The following is a 23,023-nucleotide window of genomic DNA, read 5'->3' as shown; positions in this document are numbered from 1 at the left end:
GACCGTGCCGTGCCAGGCACTCTCCTGCTCAGAGGCGGAGGGGTAACCTAGCCGTGCCATGCTGGGTGCTCTCCCATGAGGAGGAGTGGCCCGGGGGGGTGGGGGGGGGTGCCAGATGCTCTTCTGCGCAGAAGCGGAGCGGTAGCTGGGGGCATGCCAGGTACTCTCCTGCACGGAGGGTAGCGGGGGGGGGTGCCAGGCACTCTCCCGCGTGGAGGCGGGGCCATGCCGGATGCTCTCCCGCACGGAGGCGGAGCTAGGGGGGCCGTGCTGGATGCTCTCCCACGCAGAGGCGGAGCTGGTGGCTGTGCCGTGCTGTGCCAGGTGCTCTCCTGCATGGAGGCAGAGCTGGGGGGCCCTGCTGGGTGCTCTCCCATGCAGAGGCGGAGCTGGAGCCGGGCCCTGCCAGGTGCTCTCCCCCACGCGGAGGTGGAGCTGGGGGGGGTCATGCCGGATGCTCCCCTGTGCAGAGGCGGAGCTGGTGGCTGTGCAGTGCCGGGTGCTCTCCCGCACGCAGGCAGAGCTGGTGGCCGGGCCGGGCACTCTCCTGCACGGAGGCAGAACTGGGGGAGGCCGGGCCGGGTGCTCTCCCACGCGGCGGTGGTGGGCGTGTGCAGACGCTTATCACCGGGCCCAGAAGGGGCTCGCTGACAGGCAGGGCGCCGCCGGTGAGGGAGAGTGCAGGGTAGCAAGTGGCTCCTCAGGAGGCTCGTCCACCTCCTTGCGAGGAATCTGCAATGCTCGTGACCAGATCCCGGGAGAGCTTAAAATCGTCTGCCAGGGCTGGGGGGTGACAGCATCACCTGCAGATGGGGAGGAGACACCTCTTCACCAGGTCTAGTGTCCCGCTCGGCGAATGGTTCCTCGAGGGGCAGGTCCCTGGGCGAGCAGGTGATGCAGGTTGTCTCTCTGCAATGGGTGGTTATCGAAGCCCTGGAGAACTGCTGCCAATAGGCCGTGCAAGTGGCCCAGCAAGGCCAGGGAGGAGGTGCATAAGGCACAGGATGGGGAGGCACCCATGGGTGCTCATACCAGCCAAACATTGGTTGCAATCTTTGCCTCACCAGAGGCTTCTGGGAACGGGCGAGGGGAGAACCCTGAATTGATATTTGGGAAGTTGAGGCAAGGTTTTCAGGCTTCTCCCCATGAAGCTCACTCTGGAACGGTGCCAGGCCTGGAGAGCTCTGCGGTGAAACCATCTGTACCGGGCAAACTTCAGGCCATCCTGACATTCTCAGTCCTGAAAGTAGGTGGGAGAACTGGGCACTTCAGATAGAGCCAGGTCCTGGGGAAACATCCCAGCAGCGAGCGTGTGACCAGCGCCAAGTCCGTGCTCCACACCAAGGTGATGGTGGGACAGGTGCTGACAGTGCCATGCAGTTCGGGTGCTCCGAGGGAAGCGCGGTCGGAGCCCATGGGGGCTTCAGTACCAAGGAAACAGAGGAACAATCTCTTCTTGCCGCCTCGGTCCGCTGACGGTACCGATGAGCTCTCCAGGCCTGAGGCTTTGCCGTCATTCGGTCAGGCCATGCCATGGGGACCTGAGGAACCAGCCGGCTCATGGCCACCCGACTGGAGGGCGGAAGACACCAACAACCTCGGCTTTTCAGAGATAGATTATCTGCCTGGCAAGCCTGGGACACGTCCTTGGAGGACTTAGGAGAGGAGGCTTGTGTCTTCTCTGAGGCCTGGGAGGAGTGGGGCTGTGGTAATGTGGAGGTAGCGGATTTGCTCGCCCAGTGCCTGGGAGGGGCCTTGGCCTGGCTCAGACACTCTCCATCAGGAGCCGCAGCTTCACCTCCTTAGTTCTCTGGTTCTTGGTTTTGGTGCCAGACAGAAGTTGCTCTCGTGGGTAATGGGCGATTCCCCAAGGCAGTGGATGCAGTGGGAGTGCCCGGAGTGACCGGGAGCGTCTCCTGGCACAACAGACAAGGTTTGGAACCAGGCACAGCCTCCCAGTGAAAAAGAACTCACTTCTATTCTGATAGACACTAAAGACGGCTTTTTTTAAATTTTTGTTTTAAAAAAATTAAAAACTAGGAAGCTCAAACTGCTGCTCCAGGCGCTGAGAGCTCCCACAGCCGGCGATCAGAGTCCGAAACGAGGACAGAGCTGGGGAAATCTCCACGGGGCAAGTCAGCCGAGGCGGCTGAGAAGGAACGGAGGGAGTTTGCCCTCACAGCGCTAGCAGGCAGGGGTGGGCAGAACAGGCACTGCCAGGAGAAATCGCTGATCAACGCTGCAGGCGGCGCTAACGCACCTCGAGTGCAGCACCCGCAGGCACTACTCCCAGAATGTCGCTATTAATAGATATTTGTCGTATTAAATGATATTGAACCATTTGTGACAGGCTGCGATACCCAAATGTAACCACTAGACGGAGCCAGTTGCACGACAATCAGATGTCCTGCCCCATACTGGGACCTGTGTGGCCCAGCACGCTGAGAAAAGGCCCTGGGCTGGGACAGCAGGGAGGGGAGGAGGGTGCATATCAGGACTGAGGGGTGTCAGCAGAACTGCGGGGGAGCAGGGCTGGGCTTGCAGGGGCTGCAGGTCGGGAGTGAGGGGCACCGGCCGAGCCGGGGGGGAGCTGGCATGTCTACCTATCCCTAGCTGATGCCACGAGCCGTATCACCTCTGCAAGCCCCTGGCCGTGCCCAGGGTGGGTGGGGGGTCCTGTGGGGTCGCTCCCTGTGGCAGGAACTCCAGCTCCCTGGAGATACAGATTTTCAACCTTCCCAACCGGGCTCTGGGCCCAGCGACAGGTGACGGCGCCCAGACCCTGGCCCAGTCCATCCTGCCAGTGACCTGGCCGGGGCCACCCGCGAGTGTGGGAGTGGTTCTGGCCCCACAGGCGGGGGCGGGGGGGGGTAAACTTACCCTGCGCGGGGGGCAGGCTCAGCGCCATCACACCGTAATAGGAGAAGGCTCCTGTCTCAAACTTCATGTTCTCCTTGCCAGCCTCCACCTCCACCTTCCCCTGCAGGGCACAGACACTGTCAGGCCCCAGGCCGGCCCGTGGGCTGCTCCCAGTGCCCCCGTCCCCCCATGCAGTCCTGCCCCCCCACACACACACACCGGCTGCACCCAGTCCCCCCCACGCAGTCCCGCCTAGCCCCCCCCACACTACCCTCCACAGCTGCCCCCACCACAGGTTGCACCCCTCCCCTCCCAGCCTGCACCCAGACCCCCCCTGCTCCCCACTCCCCCACAGCTGCCCAGCCCCCCTCCTCTCCCATGGCTGCATCCAGCCGCCCCCCCTGCAGCAGGTGGACACGCTGGGCTCCCCCGAATGCCCTGCCCCTCCCGCGGCAGGTGACAGGCCGGCCCCGCCCTGTCCCGCCCAGCACACCTGCAGGATGAGGATGAAGTAGTCGGCCGGCTTGTTCCTGTGGTACAGGAAATGCCGGGGTGATTTCTTGTTCTCCTCGTCGAACTTGAGCTCGTGGATGACGTCGGGGTGTCTGAGAAGCCGCAGCAGGATCTTCTCCGAGATGAGGGTCGGCATGAAGAGCGTCACCTCTGTGGGGGGAGGGCGGATGGGTCAGATGCCCCCCGGGGGCCACGTCCTTGCCCCTGGGCGTGGCACAAACCCCCTGCCCCAGGAGCTTCCACAGAACCAGGTGCCCCCAGAGGACTGAGCCAAGCCCCTTGCAGCCGATCCCAAGCTAGCTCCACGCAGCCACCTCTGGTGTGGAGCGCCTGGCCGGGGAAGAGGGAGGGGAACGCTGGCAGCCTTGGCACGCATGAGCCATGCCCCATGGGATGAGCACCAGGGCGGGGGAAAAGGAGCCGCGGGCCTGCCTGGAAGAGGCGCTGCAGCGTGGAACTAATGGACGGGCCCGGTGGGTTCCGCTGGCTCCCCAGGACGGAAAGGCCCTGCGCCAGCTAACCACCCCCCATGGGCAGCCTTCCTGCCACGCCCGGGCCGGGGCTCCCGCCCCTTTGCCAGCAGGATGCCTGGCCGGGGAGCCCGCTGCCCTGCCCACTCGCCTGGCACCGCGACAGACGCTGACAGCGTGAAGTGGGTCTGTACTGTGGCCCATTGGTCCAGAGGTGACTTGCCCAAAGTCAGTGGCAGAGCCGGGCACAGAGCCCAGGAGTCGTGACTCCCAACCACAGCCTAGAACCACAACGCAGTGACGAGACGGGCCAGCTGGCAGCCGGGACCCCCGACCGCACAAGGGAAGCGGGGCCTAGTGATTAGGGCCAGGACTAGGCATTGGAGACCTGGCTCTGACACTAGCTTGCCGGATCCCCTTGGATAGGGCATCGTGCCTCGGTTTCCCCCTCCATAAACTGCTCTGTCTCTCGGTGGGGGGTGAGGAGAGTTAATCCCTGGGCTGCAGCGGATTTGTTTTCAAACCCGGCTGCCGTTTGCCTACGGGGACTGCATCTCCCCACGTGGCAGGGTGGGCACCATGCCCCACACTGCCAGAGCATGTCACCTCCTGGGACTGTGGGCGTGAGTCCAGCCCCCACCCGCCCCCAGTTCCTTTCCCTGGGCTCAGCCACCACTGCCAGGCTGCTCCTTGGTTCGACCGCAAGAAACCGACCCAGGGCCCAGTCCCCCGCTGGGGAGCCCTACGCCGCAGAGACGGGATAACAAGGGGCTGCTAACGAGACACAAACCCCGGGATTTTGGAATGAGAGAGTCGACGGAACCCTTCCTTATGGCCGGCATTGCTTCTACAACCCCATCAGGCAGGGATCAGAGCCGCAGGTTTTACACGCCGGGAGACGGCGCACTGAGCCCCACAGTACCTGCTGCTAGGTAGGTACGTGTGTGTGTGTCTGTGTATGCGTGTCCGAGACGGTGCACCGAGCCCCACGGTACCTGCTGTTAGGTAGGTAGGGGTGGGTGGGTGTGCACATGTGTTCCCGTCCCTGCTCAGCTGGGCTGCGTGCAGGTAGGGGTCTCCATCCCCCTGGGGGGCTGTACCAGTGTCTGCTGCTTAGCTGGCACAGGGCACGTATGTGCCAAAGACATGAACACAAGGGGTGTGCTAGGGGCTGACCCGTCCTACCCCCGTTAAGGGCCCGGCCCAGTCACGCCGGGCGCACCCACCAACAGCCCCAAAGGAGCACGCCCTGGAGAGGCCATGGGAGGATCCCTGGGCACCAGGACCCAGCAGGTGCCCTGTGCTTCCCCCACAACCCCACCCGTAGCCCTCACTGTGCTGCACCGCAACACGGCCAAGGGCCTGGCGCCGCCACCTCCCGGAGCGTCTCAGGGCAGTGTCAGGAGGCCAGGCCCCTCACCTCTGGCACTGGATGGGCCCTGGGAGCTGCCAGACATGCAGAGCCCCAGCAGCACCCCAGCAGCACCCGCTCTCAACCCCTGCTCCCCCTGCTCCCCCTGCTCCCCCGGCGCCCCCCTTCTGCCAGCCAGGGCTCGGACAGCGTTCAGCCAGGATCACCCCGTCAACCTGACCCCCTGGTCCTCCCACAGCCCCTTGTCCTTCCTAACCTCCATCCCACGACCCCCCTTGCCTTCCCATGACCAATGCACCCCACCCCTCCCCCCGGTGACCCCCATCGCCCTCCCCATGACCCGCCCCGGGGCTGGCCGGTCCCGGCCCGGAGGCTCACCCGTGGCAAGGAAGCGATGCGCGGCCAGGAGCAGCTGGGGCGAGACCTTCACCTTGAGCTCGCTGTCGGAGTCCTTGAAGGCAGAGAAATCCCTCTTGTTCTTCTGGTTGGCCACACGCTTCCGGGTACGGTTGTCAGCTGGAGGGAGAGCAGGTGTCAAGGGGGACAAGTCCCAGTTGGGCTCCCCCGTGCCCAACCAGCGCCCGCTGCCTCAGCCAAGGCCGGGGGCCGCCATGGCCAAGAGGCTGCAGAAGGGCCGCCCCCCCCCCCCCGGGAGGCGGGGGAGGGGATAACGGGGGCTGGGAGGTGAGAGCCGGGTGCTCAGCGCGTCCCCTCTCCGCCCACCCAGCATGACACCTGCTGCCCGGCCGCCCCTTTTCCTCAGGCCGGCCCTGCGGCGGAGTGGGAGGGGGGCCAGGGCCAGGCCAGCGGCGCTGCACTCGGGGGAGGGGGGGGGGCACCTAACTGTACATGTCCGACTCGTCCAGGATCTCCGACTTGATGATCTCCTCGATGACGTCCTCCAGCGTCACCAGCCCCAGCACCTCGTAGAAGGGGTCACCTTCTCCCTCGCTGTTCACCTTCTGCACGATGGCCAGGTGCGATTTGCCTGGGGACACAGACACCGTCACCCTGGGCTGCGGGCAGAGTGCAGGGGAGTGACGGGCCCCAGCCAGCCTGCTCCCGGTCGCACGGCACACGCTGGGCATGGCTGCTGCCTGGCCCCCATGCTGCCGTTCCACCCCCCAGAGCACCATGGGAGCAACGAAAACCCCAGATCCAGACCCCGCTGGGCCAGGCCAGGAGCCAGAGTCGGCCAGAGCCTGCGAACAGCACGCCACAGCAGCCAGCCGCACTGCGAGAACCCCGGGGAAGCCTGCGGCTACGTAGGGACCAGACGGATCAGATGCACAAATCCCAGTTGCACCTGACGCTGGTGCAGCCCCCTGAGCTCCAGCAGGCACCGGCCGTGCCAGCGGCAAGGCCCCAGCTTGCTGTGTCAGTGCTCCCAGAGCAGCTGCAGATCGGCTCCCGGCAGGCCCAGGCCTGCCCATGGCTGTGACCCCATCCCGTGCTCTCAGCCCTGCCTGAGGGCCGGATCCGTGCAGGGCCATGCCCCGGCTGCCCGCCAGCCCTTGCAGGACCTCTGACTCGCCTTGAGCGAGTACATCTGGATCCGAGAACCCCGCGCTCCCCGAGCCAGCGTCAAACCCTGACTCACCATGCCCGTGCCCTCCCCCCATCCCTCTCACCCCTCCACTCACCCCCGTGGCCCATCTCCCCCCAGCCCCTCACAATTCCATGCACTGCTACAGACTAGGGACCGAGTGGCTAGGCAGCAGTTCTGCAGAAAAGGACCTAGGGGTTACAGTGGACGAGAAGCTGGATATGAGTCAACAGTGTGCCCTTGTTGCCAAGAAGGCATTTTGGGCTGTATAAGTAGAGGCATTGCCAGCAGATCGAGGGATGTGATCATTCCCCTCTATTCAACATCTGGAGTACTGTGTCCAGTTTTGGGCCCCACACTACAAGAAGGATGTGGAGAAATTGGAAAGAGTCCAGTGGAGGGCAACAAAAATGATTAGGGGGTTGGGGCACATGACTTATGAGGAGAGGCTGAGGGAACTGGGATTATTTAGTCTGCAGAAAAGAAGAATGAGGGGGGATTTGATAGCTGCTTTCAACTACCTGAAGGGGAGTTCCAAAGAGGATGGATCTAGACTGTTCTTGGTGATACCTGATGACAGAACAAGGAGTAATGGTCTCAAGTTGCAGTGGGTGCGGGGGGGGGTTAGGCTGGATATCAGGAAACACTATTTCACTAGGAGGATGGTGAAGCACTGGAATGGGTTACCTAGGGAGCTGGTGGAATCTCCATCCTTAGAGGTTTTTAAGGTCAGGCTTGACAAAGCCCTGGCTGGGATGATTTAGTTGGGAATTGGTCCTGCTTTGAGCAGGGGGTTGGACTAGATACCTCCTGAGGTCCCTTCCAACCCTGATAGTCTATGATTGATGTTCTGTGATTCTATGATTCTAACCCAGGAGTCCTGGCTCTCACCCCTCCCCATCTAACCAGGGCTGGAACTGGGGGATAGCACCCAGGAGTCCTGCCCCCCCCAGATAACATTTTCTCCCTGAGTCAAGCTGACATAAAACGCTGTCGTTCTTGCAGCCTCACAACCCTTCCCCCAGCTGGGACATTTAGGGGGGGCAGCTCCCTGGGGGTCTTGGGGCTGGATCACCCACATGGATACCTGCTCGGCCAGCTCAGCACCCTCGAGTGGCACATGGGCCACCTATGCCCATTCCCTGACTAGCTGATATCCCAGCACCCTGGACGGGACAAGGGTGCCCACACCTGCCCCCAGGCAGGGGATGCGGGACTAGCTGCAGCTGGTGCTGTCGGAGGAGGGGGAGATGCCAGCCGCAGGGAACATGAACGCTGGGCAGCCCCTGCTCACCCTGCTCTCAGGCCAGTGGGCACCACTCAGCGGGCACACAGTCATGTGCTAGCCAGACGCTGGGAAACATGCCTAATGGACCCCCCCATGCTGCCTGTTCCCAGCTGCCCCCCACCCCGGATCCTCCGCCCTCACCCGCGACCATGTGCCCAGGGCTGCCCACTCAAAGGCCCTATGGCACCGGACGGGCAGGCCCTTTAAGCCACGGTCTGGCCCTCCCACAAGCTGCATCCATATGGGGGGCACATGGGACTGGGGCGAGGAAAGAGAGACCCTCTCATCTCCCGGAGCCGGGCACAGTGTGGGCACTAATGCACTGTCCATCCACGCCCTCCCCACTGCCCGCAGCCTCGCTGCCCAGCCTGAAACACGAGGCCAGAGACTGGCGTCAATGCCTTTCGCAACGGGGAGAACCGGCTTTTCCCCTCAGCCTGCAGCCCCTGCGGGGACAGCTGGGGTGGACTCAGCCACAGGCCAAGGCAAAGTGACCTGCAGGTTCATCCCGCCTGCGGGGCATGGGGAGGGTCTTATCCAGCACTTGAGGGTGGCTCCTGGGACGTGCGGGCCCAGGGAATGTGTGTGTGGGGGGGGGGTTCCCTTCACTGCCAGCCTCCTCCTGGCTCCCTGCACCGGGCAAGGGGTTTTGGAGCCTGTGCCTGGGCGTGCAGGGTAGCGCCTGAGGCCCCCCCCCCTCGCCCTTGCTCCCCTTCCCAACCCCCCCGCCCCCCGCCCAAGCGGGCCTCGGGGACAGAAACCAAAGTCAAAATCTGAGCAGCACCTCCTGGGCTGTAACTGAAGAGGACGATGGTATTACGCCTCCCGCCACAGAAATGACATTAGCCCAGGCTACATGTAGGCTGGCTGCTCCCCCTCCCTCACACACACACGGTTAGCACTTACTACGGGCCCCGTCAGCCTGCTGGGGACATGCTGCTCTGGACCTAGCCTGGCTTCCAGCCCCGAATCCCTGGGAAATCTGAGCTGCCCCCACCATCCACCACTGCCATGCAGCCACCTCTGGGAAGAGCCGAGGCAGCTGGGCCACTGGAGAATTGAGGGAGGCGGACCGGCAGGGCCCGGCCTGGGAGCTCAGCAGGATGCTGGTGTTAGCAGCCCAAGAACAGCAAGGAGCAGGCAGGCCAGAAAGGAAGTAGCCCGTTCACCTTTCCCTTCCCTGTTACCAACAGGGAGGGGCGGGGCGGGGGGGCTCCTTCTGCTCAAGGGCCAGCCACGGCACCTGCTGGGAAAGGGAGGTGCAGGGCTGGGCGGGGAAGGAAAGAACAGTGTATGGGGGGGGGGGGAAGGAAGCTGCTTGGCACAACCTGGGGCCACCCAGCGTGGAAGTGTCAGGGGAGCGCAGAGAGGCAGTGAGCAGCATTTGCACAGCCCATGCCAGAAACCAGCCGGGGGGGCCCCCACCCACCCCTCCAAGGGCAGAGTGCAGGAGCTGCTGCCATTAGCACCCCAGCCAGGGTGCTGCACCCCTCCCTGCCACCCCTTGTCTGTGCCTCGTAAAGCCAGGATTATGGCTCTGGGAGAGAAGGAAATCCATGAGTAAACAGTCTGTGGGCGTAACGACGAGGGCTTGGGCCAGAGCCAGGAACTGTTCGGGAAGAGAGGGGTCCTGCTGCCATTACAATAATGCAGAAAAGGCAGAAGTGTTCAATAAATATTTCTTTTCTGTATTTTGAAAAAAACAGATGATGCAGTTATAGTGTGTGATCAAACTCTTTCCATTTCACTAGTATCTTCGCATGATGTTAAACAGAAGCTACTAAAGTTCGACATTTTTAAATTGGCAGGTCCAAATAACTTGCATCCAAGAGTTTTAAAAGAGCTGGCTGAGGAGCTCATTAGAACATTAATGTTGCTTTTCAATAAGTATTGGAACAACAGGGAGGTTCCAGAAGAAAGCTCATGTCGTGCCACTATTCAAAAAGTGTAACCGAGATGCCCTGAGTAATTACAGGCCTGTCAATCTGATATTGATCCTGGGCAAGATAGAGCAGCTGACATGGGACTCGCTTAATAAAGAACTAAAGGAGGGTAGTATGAATAATAATCAATGCCAATCAACACGGGTTTGTGGAAAACAGATCCTGCCAAACTAACCTGATATCCCTTGGGATGAGATTACAGGTCTGGTTGATAAAGGTAACAGTGCTGATGTCATGTACTTACACTTCTGTAAGGTGTTTGACCTGGAACTTTATGACATTTTGATTAAAAAAACTAGACGGATATAAAATGAACATGGCACACAGGAAATGGATTAAAATCTGGCTAACTGAGAGGTCTCAAAACATAAATGGGGACTTCTCACTGAGCAGATCTGTGTCCAGTGGGGCCCTGCAGGGATTGGTTCTTGGCCCTACGCTATTTAGCATTTTTATCAATAACCTGGAAGAAAACAAAGTCATGCCTGAAGAAACACGGACACTGCGGGAGAGGTAAATAATGAGGAGGACAGACACTGATCCAGAGTGATCGCTCACTTGGGGAGCTGGGTGCTGGCAAACAAGACGTGTTTTAATATGGCTAAATGTAACTGTAAATGAAGACGGGCTGTTTGTCTAACGGATCTGTGCTAGGGGTTATTGTGGGCAGGTCTCTGGCCTGTGCTCTACGGGGGGTCAGACTAGATGATCACAATGGTCCCTTCTGGACTTGACTAAACAGCCTTGCCCCACCTCCGCGTGCCCATCAGCTGGGTGGCTCCCCTGCCTGGCAACTCTGCCCCAACTCTCCTCCGCTCAGTCTCCCCCCTGCACCTGCTGAGCTCTCTGCACCCGCAGGGCACATCCCCCTCCTCGCTGGGTTTCAGCCTCGCTCCCCCGCAGGGCACATCCCCGGGGGCAGGGGGCAGGAACAGCGACTTGGCCGAGCACACGCAGGGAGCCAGCGGGAGAGTCGAGACTCGAACCTGGATCTCCTGAGGCTCAGCCCAGTGCCCTGTCCACTGGAACCTCCATCCTGCCGTCCCCTTGGGTTCCTCTAGATACCCCCACAATGCGCAGCGTTCACACTCAGCCAGCCCATAGACGCATTCAGATCTAGCGTCCTTAGCCCCCGACTGCCCTCACCCCAGACACGGCCCTGCCCTCCACAGGCAGGCCATGGGCCAAATCCGTCCCTGGTGGAGTTCCACCCCCCCATTCCCCAGAGCACCCATAACCCAGCCTCCCACTCCCCCGCCCTTAATGCCCCTCCGAGACGGGCGGGCACTGAGCCTGCAGCAGGGTAGAGCTGCCCGTGGCCAGGAAGGATGCAAGGAGCCGGGGGCTTGGGGTGAGATGCGGACATGCCTTTTCAGAGAGGGGCACCCCAGGGCCTGGGCCGAGGTGCGGAGGGCAGCCAGCTTCCAAGAGGGGGCAGATGGGAGAGCAGCAAAGGGCTGTAGCTGTCCAGCTGGAATGGTACGACGGGGCGTGGGGTCTGGGGGGTCCCTTTGTATTTCAGCACTGGAGGAACCACAGTTCTCCAGGGCCCCCTGGGTCAGTAGCTCCTCTCTACATCCAGGGGCGATGCTCATCCTCGGAGCACCAAACCGCCCCGTTCTAACAGCCTTGTCCCCCTGAGCCGCCAGCCCCATCACTCCCAAGGCCGACGGAGCATGGCTTGCTCCCAGCCTGCTGTTCCCTGAGACATTAACCCCTTTGCTGGAGGGCTAGGCCAGGCCAGACAGCAGCCCGAGCGGTACAGAACATGGGGGGGAGGGGAGCCTATTAACAACAATGGGGTCACAGACACCTCGGCCCAGGCCAGACTCCTCCCAAACTCAGGCCTGCGTCAAACAGCAGCCCAGGAAGGTACAGAGGCTGGGTCCCGGCAGCAGCCAGTCAAACGCAAACCCTCACTCCAATGGGGAGGAACTTCCTCCTTTGCCTTTTCCTTCTACTTTCTAAGCTCTCTGCCTAGAGCCGAGAGCAACAGTAGCTCAAGCGACACCATTCGATACAATCGCCTACGGCCCCGTGGGGTTCTCGAACTTCACTGCACCATGACCCTCTTCTGACAACCATTGCTGCCCGGCCCCAGGGCAGGGGTCTGTAACCTGAGTCCCAACACCCTCGGGCTTCAGCCCTGGGCCCCCGCAAGTCTAACACCAGCCCTGGTGACCCCATACAAAATGGGATCGTGACCCACTTGGGGTCCCGAACCCTGAGGCCTCGTTTATCACTAGAGAAAAGTGATCTTCCTTGGCTTCTCATGGACACCTAGGGCTGCTCACGGCCTGGCCCAGCGGGGTGCAGAGCTGGTTTGTATGGATGGAGGAGTTGTTCGCTCCAAGAGATGAGTCAGTGACCATAGCAGGCTGCTGGATGACGCTACCCAGCAAGGTCCCTGAGCGCGAGGAGACTTGCTATAAAGCCCCTGTTCTAATGTCTCTGTGGTCACGTCTGCACCAGAGAAGCGCTGATGGAAGGAACACTCCCTCCTGCTGCAGGCAAATACTTTAACCTGAGCTACGTGGAAAAAATCATTACCAAGGAGCAGGCCGACTACGAGGTGTTCCATCACCCCCACAGTCAGAACACTTTCCAAACCTTCCCACACCACATGGATTTCAGCTAGTGGTACGAGGAATCTGCTTTCGCCCACCCCCACAATCTCTGCCATTTGGCCAGATAACATACTGGCCTTTGGGACCCCACACTGCTTAACCGGAGAGATCTGGGCCCCTGTATCCCTCTGCCCCCAAGTACTCCCTGCCATCAGTTTGGACAGCCGAAACATGCTCCATGTCTGGTTCTGCAGAGGCTAATCTCACAGAACCAACATGATCATTTCTATTGCCGGGGGGGAGTTCTGTGGTGAGGACAGCAGAACTAACATGAGCTATTGGTTGCCTGCTTCCTCCTAGCACAGGGCATTTATTCCTCAGGTGATCAGTGGAATTACACTGATAGCACCTTCTGGGCTCTTCTGCTTTTACAGGAGATTTGGGATAAGAGTTAGAGGAATGTTTTGGGGAGGTGAGTACCCAGTCTCCCACCCTCTTCCTAGGAATCTCCTCTTCCCACCAGCTTTAAACACCTCTTTCAGTGGTTTGTTTTCATTAGATGCCTGGGTCTGTTGAAAGGCATCAGCAAGAGATGCCATCTCATCCACAGACCTTACATCTCTGTCCCATAGACACTGCTTCACATCCGCCTTACACATGCCTAGGAAATGCTCTTGAGCAACAAGATCCAACATTCCCTCAAAACTTGTAACACCTTTGCAGCTAACCCATTTTCCCATCAAATCTTTCATTTTGTTCACATATTCCCCATTACTCATCCCAATATCCTTCTTCAGATTCCTAAATTTAACTCTATACATTTCAGGGATAATCTGGAACCGTTGCAAAAGAGTGTTTTTAAATTTACAATAGTCTAAAGCATCCTCAATGGACATTTCATTGAATATATTCAGAGCTTTACCAGTTAATGTTGCAATCAAGGTAGGAACTCCCTTGGCCTCAGGGATCTCATGCACTGCACACAGCCTTTCAAAGGTGGTCAGATATTCAGCAATATCATCTGCCTCATTTTATGCAGGACATAAATGGTCCCAATTGTGGATTTTGGGCATGATGTGAATCGCTAGGGCTGGTGGGTTCTGGTTCTGCTTCTCTAGCAGGTCCAGTTGTTTTTTTCACTCTCTCTTTCTTCTAATTGCCTTCTATGATGAGATAACTGGCTCTGTGGATGAGGGGAAAGCAGTGGACGTGTTATTCCTTGACGTTAGCAAAGCTTTTGATACGGTCTCCCACAGTATTCTTGCCAGCAAATTAAAGAAGTATGGGCTGGATGAATGGACTATAAGGTGGACAGAAAACTGGCTAGATCGTCGGGCTCAACGGGTAGTGATCAACGGCTCCATGTCTAGTTGGCAGCTGGTATCAAGCGGAGTGCCCCAAGGGTCGGTCCTGGGGCTGGTTTTGTTCAATATCTTTATTAATGATCTGGAGGATGGCATGGACTGCACTCTCAGCAAGTTTGCAGATGACACTAACCTGGGAGGAGTGGTAGATACGCTGGAGGGTAGCGATAGGATACAGAGGGACCTAGACAAATTAGAGCAGGGGTGGGCAAACTTTTTGGTCCGAGGGCCACATCTGGGTGGGGAAATTGTATGCAGGGCTGGGACAGGGGGTTGGGGTGAGGGAGGGAGTGCGGGCTGTGGGAGGGGGCTCAGGGCAAGGGATTGGGGCAGAGGAGGGGTGCGCGGTATATGTGGGGCTCAGGGAAGGGGGTTGGGGTGCAGGAGGGGTGTGGGGTGCGGCAGGGGGCTCAGGGCAGGGGGTTGGGGTGCAGGAGGGGTGCGAGGTGCAGGCAGGAGACTTAGGGCAGGGAGTTGGGGGGCAAAGTGCAGGAGGAGCTCAGGCTCTGGTACCGCTTACCTAAAGCAGCTCCGGTGTGGCAGCAGCGCACACCGGTGCCAGGGCAGGCTCCCTGCCTGCCTGCCCTGTCCCCAGCATCGCGCCGCTCCAGGAAGCGCTGCCCCTGGGAGACGGAGGGAGGGAAGAGGGCTCCGTGTGCGCTGCCCTTGCCGCGCCTCCAGGTACCTCCCCTGAAGCTCCCATTGGCCGCGGTTTCCCATTCCGGGCCAAAGGGAGTTGCGGGGGGTGGTGCCTGGAGGCAAGGACAACGCACAGAGCCCTCTGCCCCCCCGCCTGGAGGCAGCAGGGATGTGGTGCCAGACGCTTCTGAGGGCAGCACGGGGCCCACGGCACCATGGGGGACAATCCCGCGGGCCAGATCCAAAGCCCTGAGAGGCTGGATCCAGCCCGCAGGCCGTAGTTTGCCCACCCCTGAATTAGAGGATTGGGCCAAAAGAAATCTGACGAGGTTCAACCAGGACAAGTGCAGAGTCCTGCACTTAGGACGGAAGAATCCCATGCACTGCTACAGACTAGAGACCGAATGGCTAGGCAGCAGTTCTGCAGAAAAGGACCTAGGGGTTACAGTGGACGAGAAGCTGGATATGAGTCGACCGTGTGCCCTTGTTGCCAAGAAGGCTAACGGCATTTTGGGCTGTATAAGTAGGGGCATTGCCAGCAGATCGAGGGATGTGATCGTTCCCCTTTATTCGGCACTGGTGAGGGCACATCTGGAGTATTGCGTCCAGTTTTGGGCCTCACACTACAGAAGGGATGTGGACAAATTGGAGGGAGTCCAGCGGAAGGCAACAAAAATTATTAAGGGGCTGGGGCACATGACTTACCAGGAGAGGAACTGGGCTTGTTTAGTCTGCAGAAGAGAAGAGTGGGGGGGATTTGACAGTAACCTTGCAGGTTTAGGACTATGGAGACAGGATGGAAGATGCCACCGTGCTGTTAGCCCCAGGAGGGGAGAGCAGGGGGACAGCTGATGAACTGGAAAGTCAAGAAGTTTAACAGTGATCTATTGTGCCCTTCCCCATGCCAGTGCAGAGTCAGCCTGTGGAATTCACTGCAACATGAGGGAAAAGAAATGCTCCTGCATGACTTTAGGATGGCATTAGAAGAGTAAATAGTATTTACAGATACTCTGTGAGCTTCCACTTTCCTGCCTGACCCAGGCCCAGGAACTGGACAGGTAAGGAGTGATTTGCAATGTTAATACAAATATTCACCAGTGCCCGCTGGTTTTTGCCCCTGGGCAGCGGCTGATTTTGCAAGGCTGATTCACAGCGATCTGAGGTACATCTGAAGGTGCAAGAGACACAAAGTCTCCTTCCTCGGGGCAGGGCTGAAAGTGGTCGAGGACAAGCCGGAAAAGGACACCAGCACCCACCCTTGGCTTTCCTGCTCTGCTCCAGGAGCCAGCAGCAAAGCGAAATTCACCAGATCTCTTTTCTGAAGCACACAGAGCGGTGTGGGAAGGGGAGGACAGGCTGGATTGGAAAACGGCACAGGCAGGAGACTTAGGGCAGGGAGTTGGGGGGCAAAGTGCAGGAGGAGCTCAGGCTCCAGTACCGGTTACCTAAAGCGGCTTCGGTGTGGCAGCAGCGCACACCGGTGCCAGGGCAGGCTCCACAGAACAGAGGAGAGACTGGAGAAGAGAGAACTGAATGCGCAAAGAACCAAGACTTCGGCTAGACAGGCTAGAGGTCAAGGAGCCTGGCTGGAGTTTGGGAGACCCGGATCAATCCCCTGCTCTGCCACAGACTCCCTGTGCGACCTTGGCAAGTCACTTAGTCTCTCTGGGCCCCTGTTGCGTGTCTGTAAAGCAGGAGAACAGCACTGCCCAGCCTCATGGCACTGCAAAGATCAGTGCAGGGAGGATTGTGAGAAACTCGGATGCTACCACCATGGGGGCCAGATAAGCATTGTGGTGAGGAGTGGCGGATGGGGAGGATGTTCCCAGACCAATGGCAAGGGATGTAATCAATACGGGGATGAAGCAGGGCAAGGAGATCCAATGGGGGTACGGATCAGTGCCCAGAGAAGAATGCGGGGGTGACAAAGAGGGGAGGCAGTGGTGGGGTGACATAAAAAGGTGCCGGATGTGATGGTGGAGCAGGATCTTAATGTGAACTGAGAAGCTTTTGCCCACTGAGATCCGTTCCTTCAGCAGGGCCGGGGCAGAGAGGAGGAACCGGGGTTCACATACGGTGGCTTGCAGGCTGCATGCTCTCTGCGCCCGAGGGGAAACCCAAAGGCAAGAGGCTATTTCTTGTTAAAGGCCTTTCATCTCCCCTTGAGGGCCAAGCTCAGAGAACGCCAGCCAGCCCAGCAGCCAATTGGCAGAGTGACAGGCTGCATCGAGGGAGAGCAGAGCCAGGCTCCTGAGACCCTCAGCCCACCAGGGGCTGGCTGCACCCTGGAGCAGCCCCGAGGGGTGGGGGGGGGAAGTGCTTTATGCTGCTCTCGAGGTGCAGGGCATGGGGGCAAGAGAGCTTCAGCCACAGCTGGAGTGAGGAGCCCCTGCCCCACAAGGCCCCAGGGGTAAAGGGAGAGAAAACCTGCAAGAGCCTCCACAGCCCTCTACAAAGTAAGTACGTTCTAGCCCCACACCGCACAGCAGGGACCTCACATGGCAATCAGGGGCCTCAGCCCACCCTCGTGGGACTGATTTCTGGAGGGAGAAGAAAGGAGCTTGATCTTCACACGGGCTCAACCCTGGGCCAATTACATCCCCCAAATAATTAAAAAAAGCAGCAAGAGGCTCCAGTAGGAGGCTGGGTCTGTGCTTTAACAAGCCACCGTCCTGTCCAGCAGGCGGGGCTGAGTAAATCTGCAGCTTAGCCATTAATTCCTTGACTTAGGTTTTTTAAGTGTGTGTGTGGGGGGGGAGATTGGGGGTATTGACATTCGGGGGCTCATAACCCCTCTCCCCCCCGCCAGGGAAGTCTGTGGCCAGAGCTGCAGCTCAGTGAGGTTTTCAGCTGGCTGGACTGAGGCCTTGCCTGCCGTCACGGGGGTAGCGTGGCCGGGGTGTGACTTGCCCCATGCCCTCGGCCCCAGAACACACACAGCAGTGCTTCAGGGGCACACGCCTGCACGGGCTCTTGTTGGGGCATGGGGACTCCAGAGACCCATGTGACCGTTCCCCCAAGTACTCTCACTGCGCAAACTCCTGCCAGCCTCTCGCCACTGCCAGGCAGGGCGGGCGGGAACCAGGTTCACTGGGTCCAACGTGCAGCGCGAACCACGCCTGGACCAGCTGAGCAGAAAAGCCCAGACGGGAGGGTGCGTCTGGATTTCTGGCGATGGAGCCAGAACCAACCCCAGCGGGGACAAGGGATCAGATGAAAGTGACCTGAGCTCCTGTCCCAACCTCAGACCAGACCCACGTCACGTGTCCATGGTGCCCATCGCGGGGGTGAACGGGGGGGGGGCACCGGGGCTCTGGCACAGTGGCAGCTTCCAGATTTTCAGGTGCTAACGGGCAGTGCCCCAGCGACGATTCTAGCAAACAAGTCTCTCCCCACCCCCATCGCTGCCTGGCCTGCCTGGGCTGGGGAGGAAGGGGACTGGCAAGGGTCCCAATCCTGCTCCCTTCGAAGCCAAAGGGAAAAGTCCCTTTCACTGCAATGTGAGCGATCTGGGCCTGTGGTTGGGGAGGGAGGGGGGTAACAGGGAGAGTGGATTCCTGTTCAGCTGGGAGAGGGAATGCAGGTAATATGTTCCCGCCAGGTTCCCCAGCAGGCTCAGGTGATCCCTGCAGACTCACAGCCCCGTGGTGCTGAACCAGAAGCAGTAAACATGGTCCCAGTGTTTCGTCCTGGGCTGCCTGGGGTGGGACCCTCGGAGTGCAGTGCCCGCAGGGCTGCAGGCTTGGCAGCATCGCCTGCCCCAGCCCTGCCAGCCTGGCTCTAGGGTCAGTGCAGGGACAAAACCTCCACAACGCAGAACAAACATAGATCAAGCCCCAAACAGACCGGGATGCCCCTGCTGGAGCTACTCCCAGGAGATACAAACAAAGCGCTAAGGCCTGGGGTGAGAGGGGACTTCTGTCTCCATGGCCTGCTCAGATGTTGGGCTCGCTGCTCTGACTGTCCCCGGGTGCTGGTGGGGTGGGCTGGACCCCTGTCCATCAGGAACTGGAGTGTGACACCTCCCCACACCGCGCACAGGCCCCAAACCAGGCATCGCATTGCCAGGACTCTGGGCCAGAGCTGATTCGGATCCAAAGCGACTCTGCAGCCCACTGCCAGGGCCCTGAGTCTGCTGAACGGAACCACTGGGTCCAGCAGGTAACACCGAAGCCAGCAGAGTGACCCTGGTGCCCGGGGGCACCCTGCAAGTGCTGTTAGACTGGAAAGAGATCAGATAACAACAGGCAGCGCTTCCTGGCTTGTTTGCGTCTCTTCCCGCTAAGCTGGAGAGCAAAGCTAGTTAACTGTTCCAATCACCGCACGCCTGTTGGGGTCAAGTCCTGCCCCACATATACCGGGGCTAGACAGTGACCCACATTTAGAAGCTATGAGCACTGCCATTGCTGGAGGGTGGGGAGAGTGGGAGGGGGCGTACAAGCAATTTGTTGCTTTGACTTTCTGGTTTACACAGTAATACAAGCTGCAGATTGAACATGGGGACACCTCCCCCCAGCACATTACACAGAAGTGCCATCTAAATGACAGCATGAGGGGGAGCACTTCTGCCCTGGACCCCCCCTTTCAGCCTGGCTGAACCCCGAGTCTCTGACATGCACTTGGCTCACCCGGCACCAGGAATGCTCAAACACAAATAATAAAAACACCCCCAGTCTGAATCAAAAAGACATCACCAAGTTAAAAACCCCATATTTGAGTAAAGACCTTTCCTTCCCTGGGCTAACAACATCCAAAATGATAAAAAAAACTAAACTGCCCCCCCCCCCCCCCCGGAGCCACAACTTCCCCAGCCCCCACACTTTGTTTTCTTTCTGCATTTCATTCCACTGGGACAACAGATTCCTCAATTTCATTGGCACTCCTACATCAGTTTCACTTTCAGGTTCTCTGCTTTAGCGGGTCCTGCAATGTTTGGGTTGCAAACACGTGGGGAAGTGGTTAGCTCCAGATACCAATAAAACCCCAAACAAAGGCTGTGTGCATATATAATATTTTATGTAAATATTAGCTTTCGGAAACTTTTTAGACCAAAACCTCCATCTGGGGCCTAAGGAATCCATCAGTGCCCATGAATGGGTCTCTGGGGATGCTGATCAGAGAATAAACCAGCCTTTTTTGCAGACAAAGTATTTCTAAATTTTTGCGCTGAACAGAATTTGCCTTGTCGCAATATAAATAGAAGTCTCTCCCTCCCCCGCAGTGCTCGGTTTTAAATATCCTTGCTGCTAAACAGTCGGGAAGGAGTGCATCCCTTCCCCTGGGAGCTGCAGCCAGTACATGTCACAGAAGCTGGAGATGGACATGTTGCCCCTACTAGGGGCCATCTAGTTCATCTCCACTGGGCCCAGCTCAGAATTGGTCCTCGCAGCATATTTGCAAATGGTTGGTCTAGTCTAGTTTTAAACACCCCAAGTGCCTGGGACTCTAGCACTTCCCACTGGGAGAAGCCACCTCTGGCAGATGTCACTAGATGTCAGCTCCCCGATCTAACTCCACTCAGGTTAGCAGAGATGCCTCTGGATTTGCACTGGTGTAACTGAACCCGGTGGTGGAGAGCCTCCAGTGATGGTCAGCCTAGAGTTTCCTTTCTCACTGTCTCTCTAGTCACAGCCCCTTGGCATTCCTCCCTCGGCCCACTAATGCCTCACACCCACTGCCCTAATGCTCCAGCCCCGCCCCAAGACAATAGCAGAACAAGAACCACCCAGCCTGAGCTGGCTTACCCTTTTTGAACTCCTCCAGCATAGCATCTAGCTTGGTGTCGTGGAAGACAAAATGGACTGGGTGGTTGTAGAACTTGGTGATTGTCTTGAGGGGGGTGCAATCGTCCGGGTCCACAAAGGCCAGGTCCTTGACGTAGAGGATGTCCACGATGTTGGAGCGCTCCTCCTCATAGACGGGGATGCGGGTGTAGCCGCTCTCCATGATCTCTGACATTGTGTTGAAGTCCAGGATGGCGTCGCTGTTGATCATGAAGCAATCGTGGAGTGGGGTCATGACATCCTCCACTGTCTTAGTCCGGAGCTCCAGCGCTCCCTGGATCATGTTGAGTTCCTCCTTGACCAGGTCGTTGTAGGGCTCTGTCACCTTCAGCATCTCGACCAGCTTCTCACGGTTGTAGACGGTGCCGATCTCCTGGCCCAAGATGCAGTCCAGGAGCTTGCTGATGGGGAAGGAGAGGGGGAACGTCACCAGCATGAAGAACTTGGTGATGCCGATGGTGTTGGCGCCTACGGCCAGGCCGTGCCGGGAGCAGAGCGCCTGCGGTACGATCTCGCCGAAGATGACGATGCCAATGGTGGAGGCGATGACAGCGCCAAAGCCGGAGCCTATCAGGTCGTCCAGCAGGATGGTGAGGGTGGTGTTCACCAGCACGTTGCCCAGCAGCAGGGAGCAGAGCAGGTAGTTGCCCTTCCTGCGGATGGGCTCGATCTTGCGGGCGTAGCGCTTCTCCTTGTCGGTGCCGCAGTTCTGCACGATGCGCAGCTCCATGGGGTCCAGCGCCATGAGGCCCAGGTTGAGGCCGCTGAACATGCCGGAGAGCACCAGGAGGCAGAGGATGAGGATGATCTGGAACCAGAGGGGCAGCAGCGACTTCTTCTCCTCCAGCACCATGAGGCGGCCGTCCCTGCCCTCGTGCCGCAGCCAGGGCTGGCCAGGGCCGTGCTTGGTGCACAGCACGTAGATCTTGGCCTGCTCGTTCTTGCGCAGGGGCTGCACCCGCACATGCAGCACCCCCGAGGTATTGCGCGTGTCGTCCATGTGGGGCCGCACCACCAGGTCCTGGGTGTGCACGGGGCAGCTGGTGTTGGTGTCGGTGTCGGCGCGGGCGCTGGCGTTGGCACCGGCCCGGGCACCCAGCTCGGCAAAGGCCACCAGGGCCCCGGTGTGCGGCCCGATGTCCAGCCCGAAGAGCCGCAGCTGCACCTGGCTGCCCTCGGTCACCTGGATGACGCCCCCGTCGGGCGCCGCGGCCGCCGGCTTGCTGGTGCGCTCCAGCCGCATGCCCAAGATCACGCTGCTGCTGCTGCTGCTGCTGCTGCTGCCGCCGGGCGGGCCCGGCCCCGCCGCCAGGGGGAGCGCGAGCGCCAGCCCCAGCAGCGCCCGCAGCGCCGCCGCCGCCGCGCCCCCGCCGCAGCCCGGCGCCATGTTCCGCTCGCCCCGCGCCTCGCCCGCTCGCAAGTCACAACCGCCCGCTGCTGGGCTGGCGGCGCGCACGTCACCCGCCGCGCGGCCACGCCCCCTCGGCCCGGCCACGCCCCTGGCCACGCCCCCTGCGCGCCTTAAGGAGGCGCCGGGCTGGGGAGCGTTAAGGGGGCGTCGCCGCCCCGTCCTGTCCTGGGAGTGGGCGGCTGCGGGAGGGGCGATGTGTGGGGCGATTCTCGGGGCGGTGGGGTGTTATGGGGCGGCGTGACGTGCGGGGGAAGGGGCAATTCTCGGGTGGTGGGAGAGGGTGCTATGGGGCAGGGGTGACTCTCGGGAGGGTAGGGAAGGGGGGGTGTAGGGATGTATGGGGTGGTGTCCTTTGGGGCAGCCCTGCCGTGCCTAGGCCTCTCTGCCCCGGGTGTAAAATGCTATCCCATAGTTAACATGGGGGCTAGGTGCCTACAGAGGGACATAATGATACTCTCTAGGGCGCGGCAGGGGAGTCACGCCCCTTAACCGCCACCCCCAGCTCACATCATGACCCACCCACTACATGGAATTTTCTTCTCTTTGCCCCTTGTTTCCCTTTGTTGATTCATGACTTTTACAATTTGCCATAAAACACAGGAGTCAGTAACCACAGGAAGGGGACCGACACTGGCGGCTTGCCCAGCGTCATCCTGCAGCCTTCAATCCCTCTTGTGTTATGAGAAGGAGTAAATAACACATCCTTATTTACTTTCTCCACACCAGTCATGATTTTATAGATCTCTATCATATCCCCCCTTAGTCATCTCTTTTCCAAGCTGAAAAGTCCCAGTCTTATTAATCTCTCCTCATACAGAAGCCGTTCCATACCCCTAATCGTTTTTGTTGCCCTTTTCTGAACCTTTTCCAATTCCAATATATCTTTTTTTGAGATGGGGCAACCTCATCTGCACACACTAGTCAAGATGTGGGCATACCATGGATTTATATAAAGGCACTATGATATTTTCTCTCTTACTATCTTAATGATGCCCAGCATTCTGTTCACTTTTCTGACTACCGCTGCACATTGAGTGGATGTTTTCAGAGAACTATCCACAATTATTCTAAGAGCTCTTTCTTGAGTGGTAACAGTTAATTTAGACCCCATCATTTGATATGTATAGTTGGGATTTTGTTTTTCAAGGTGCATTTCTTTGCATTCCTTGTGGTGGGTTTTGTAACAGACACATTACAGCAGAGGCAATTGTCCTCTAAACAGCATGCAGAAAGAGCTCCCTATTGTAGCATCAGAGAAAACCTGCATT

At 59.0% G+C, this 23,023-nt stretch overlaps 1 protein-coding gene across 1 annotated transcript in view; it reads right to left on the bottom strand.

Annotated features, from left to right (window-relative positions):
* CNNM4 (cyclin and CBS domain divalent metal cation transport mediator 4) overlaps positions 1–21,731 on the bottom strand; it is a 34,322-nt gene extending 12,591 nt beyond the window's left edge. Inside the window, exons 1-5 of the mRNA XM_045006267.1 lie at positions 20,306–21,731; positions 6,059–6,202; positions 5,593–5,730; positions 3,353–3,522; positions 2,881–2,980 (exon numbers count right to left, since the gene is read on the bottom strand). Coding sequence (XP_044862202.1) covers positions 2,881–2,980; positions 3,353–3,522; positions 5,593–5,730; positions 6,059–6,202; positions 20,306–21,731 — 1,978 coding nt within the window. The remainder of the gene's footprint in view (positions 1–2,880; positions 2,981–3,352; positions 3,523–5,592; positions 5,731–6,058; positions 6,203–20,305) is intronic.
* Between the last annotated feature and the right edge of the window lie 1,292 nt (positions 21,732–23,023).

Source organism: Mauremys mutica, chromosome 2, assembly GCF_020497125.1.
Source record: "Mauremys mutica isolate MM-2020 ecotype Southern chromosome 2, ASM2049712v1, whole genome shotgun sequence".
In the NCBI taxonomy this organism is placed as follows: domain Eukaryota; kingdom Metazoa; phylum Chordata; order Testudines; family Geoemydidae; genus Mauremys; species Mauremys mutica.
This window is presented reverse-complemented; position numbering and strand designations above follow the sequence as displayed.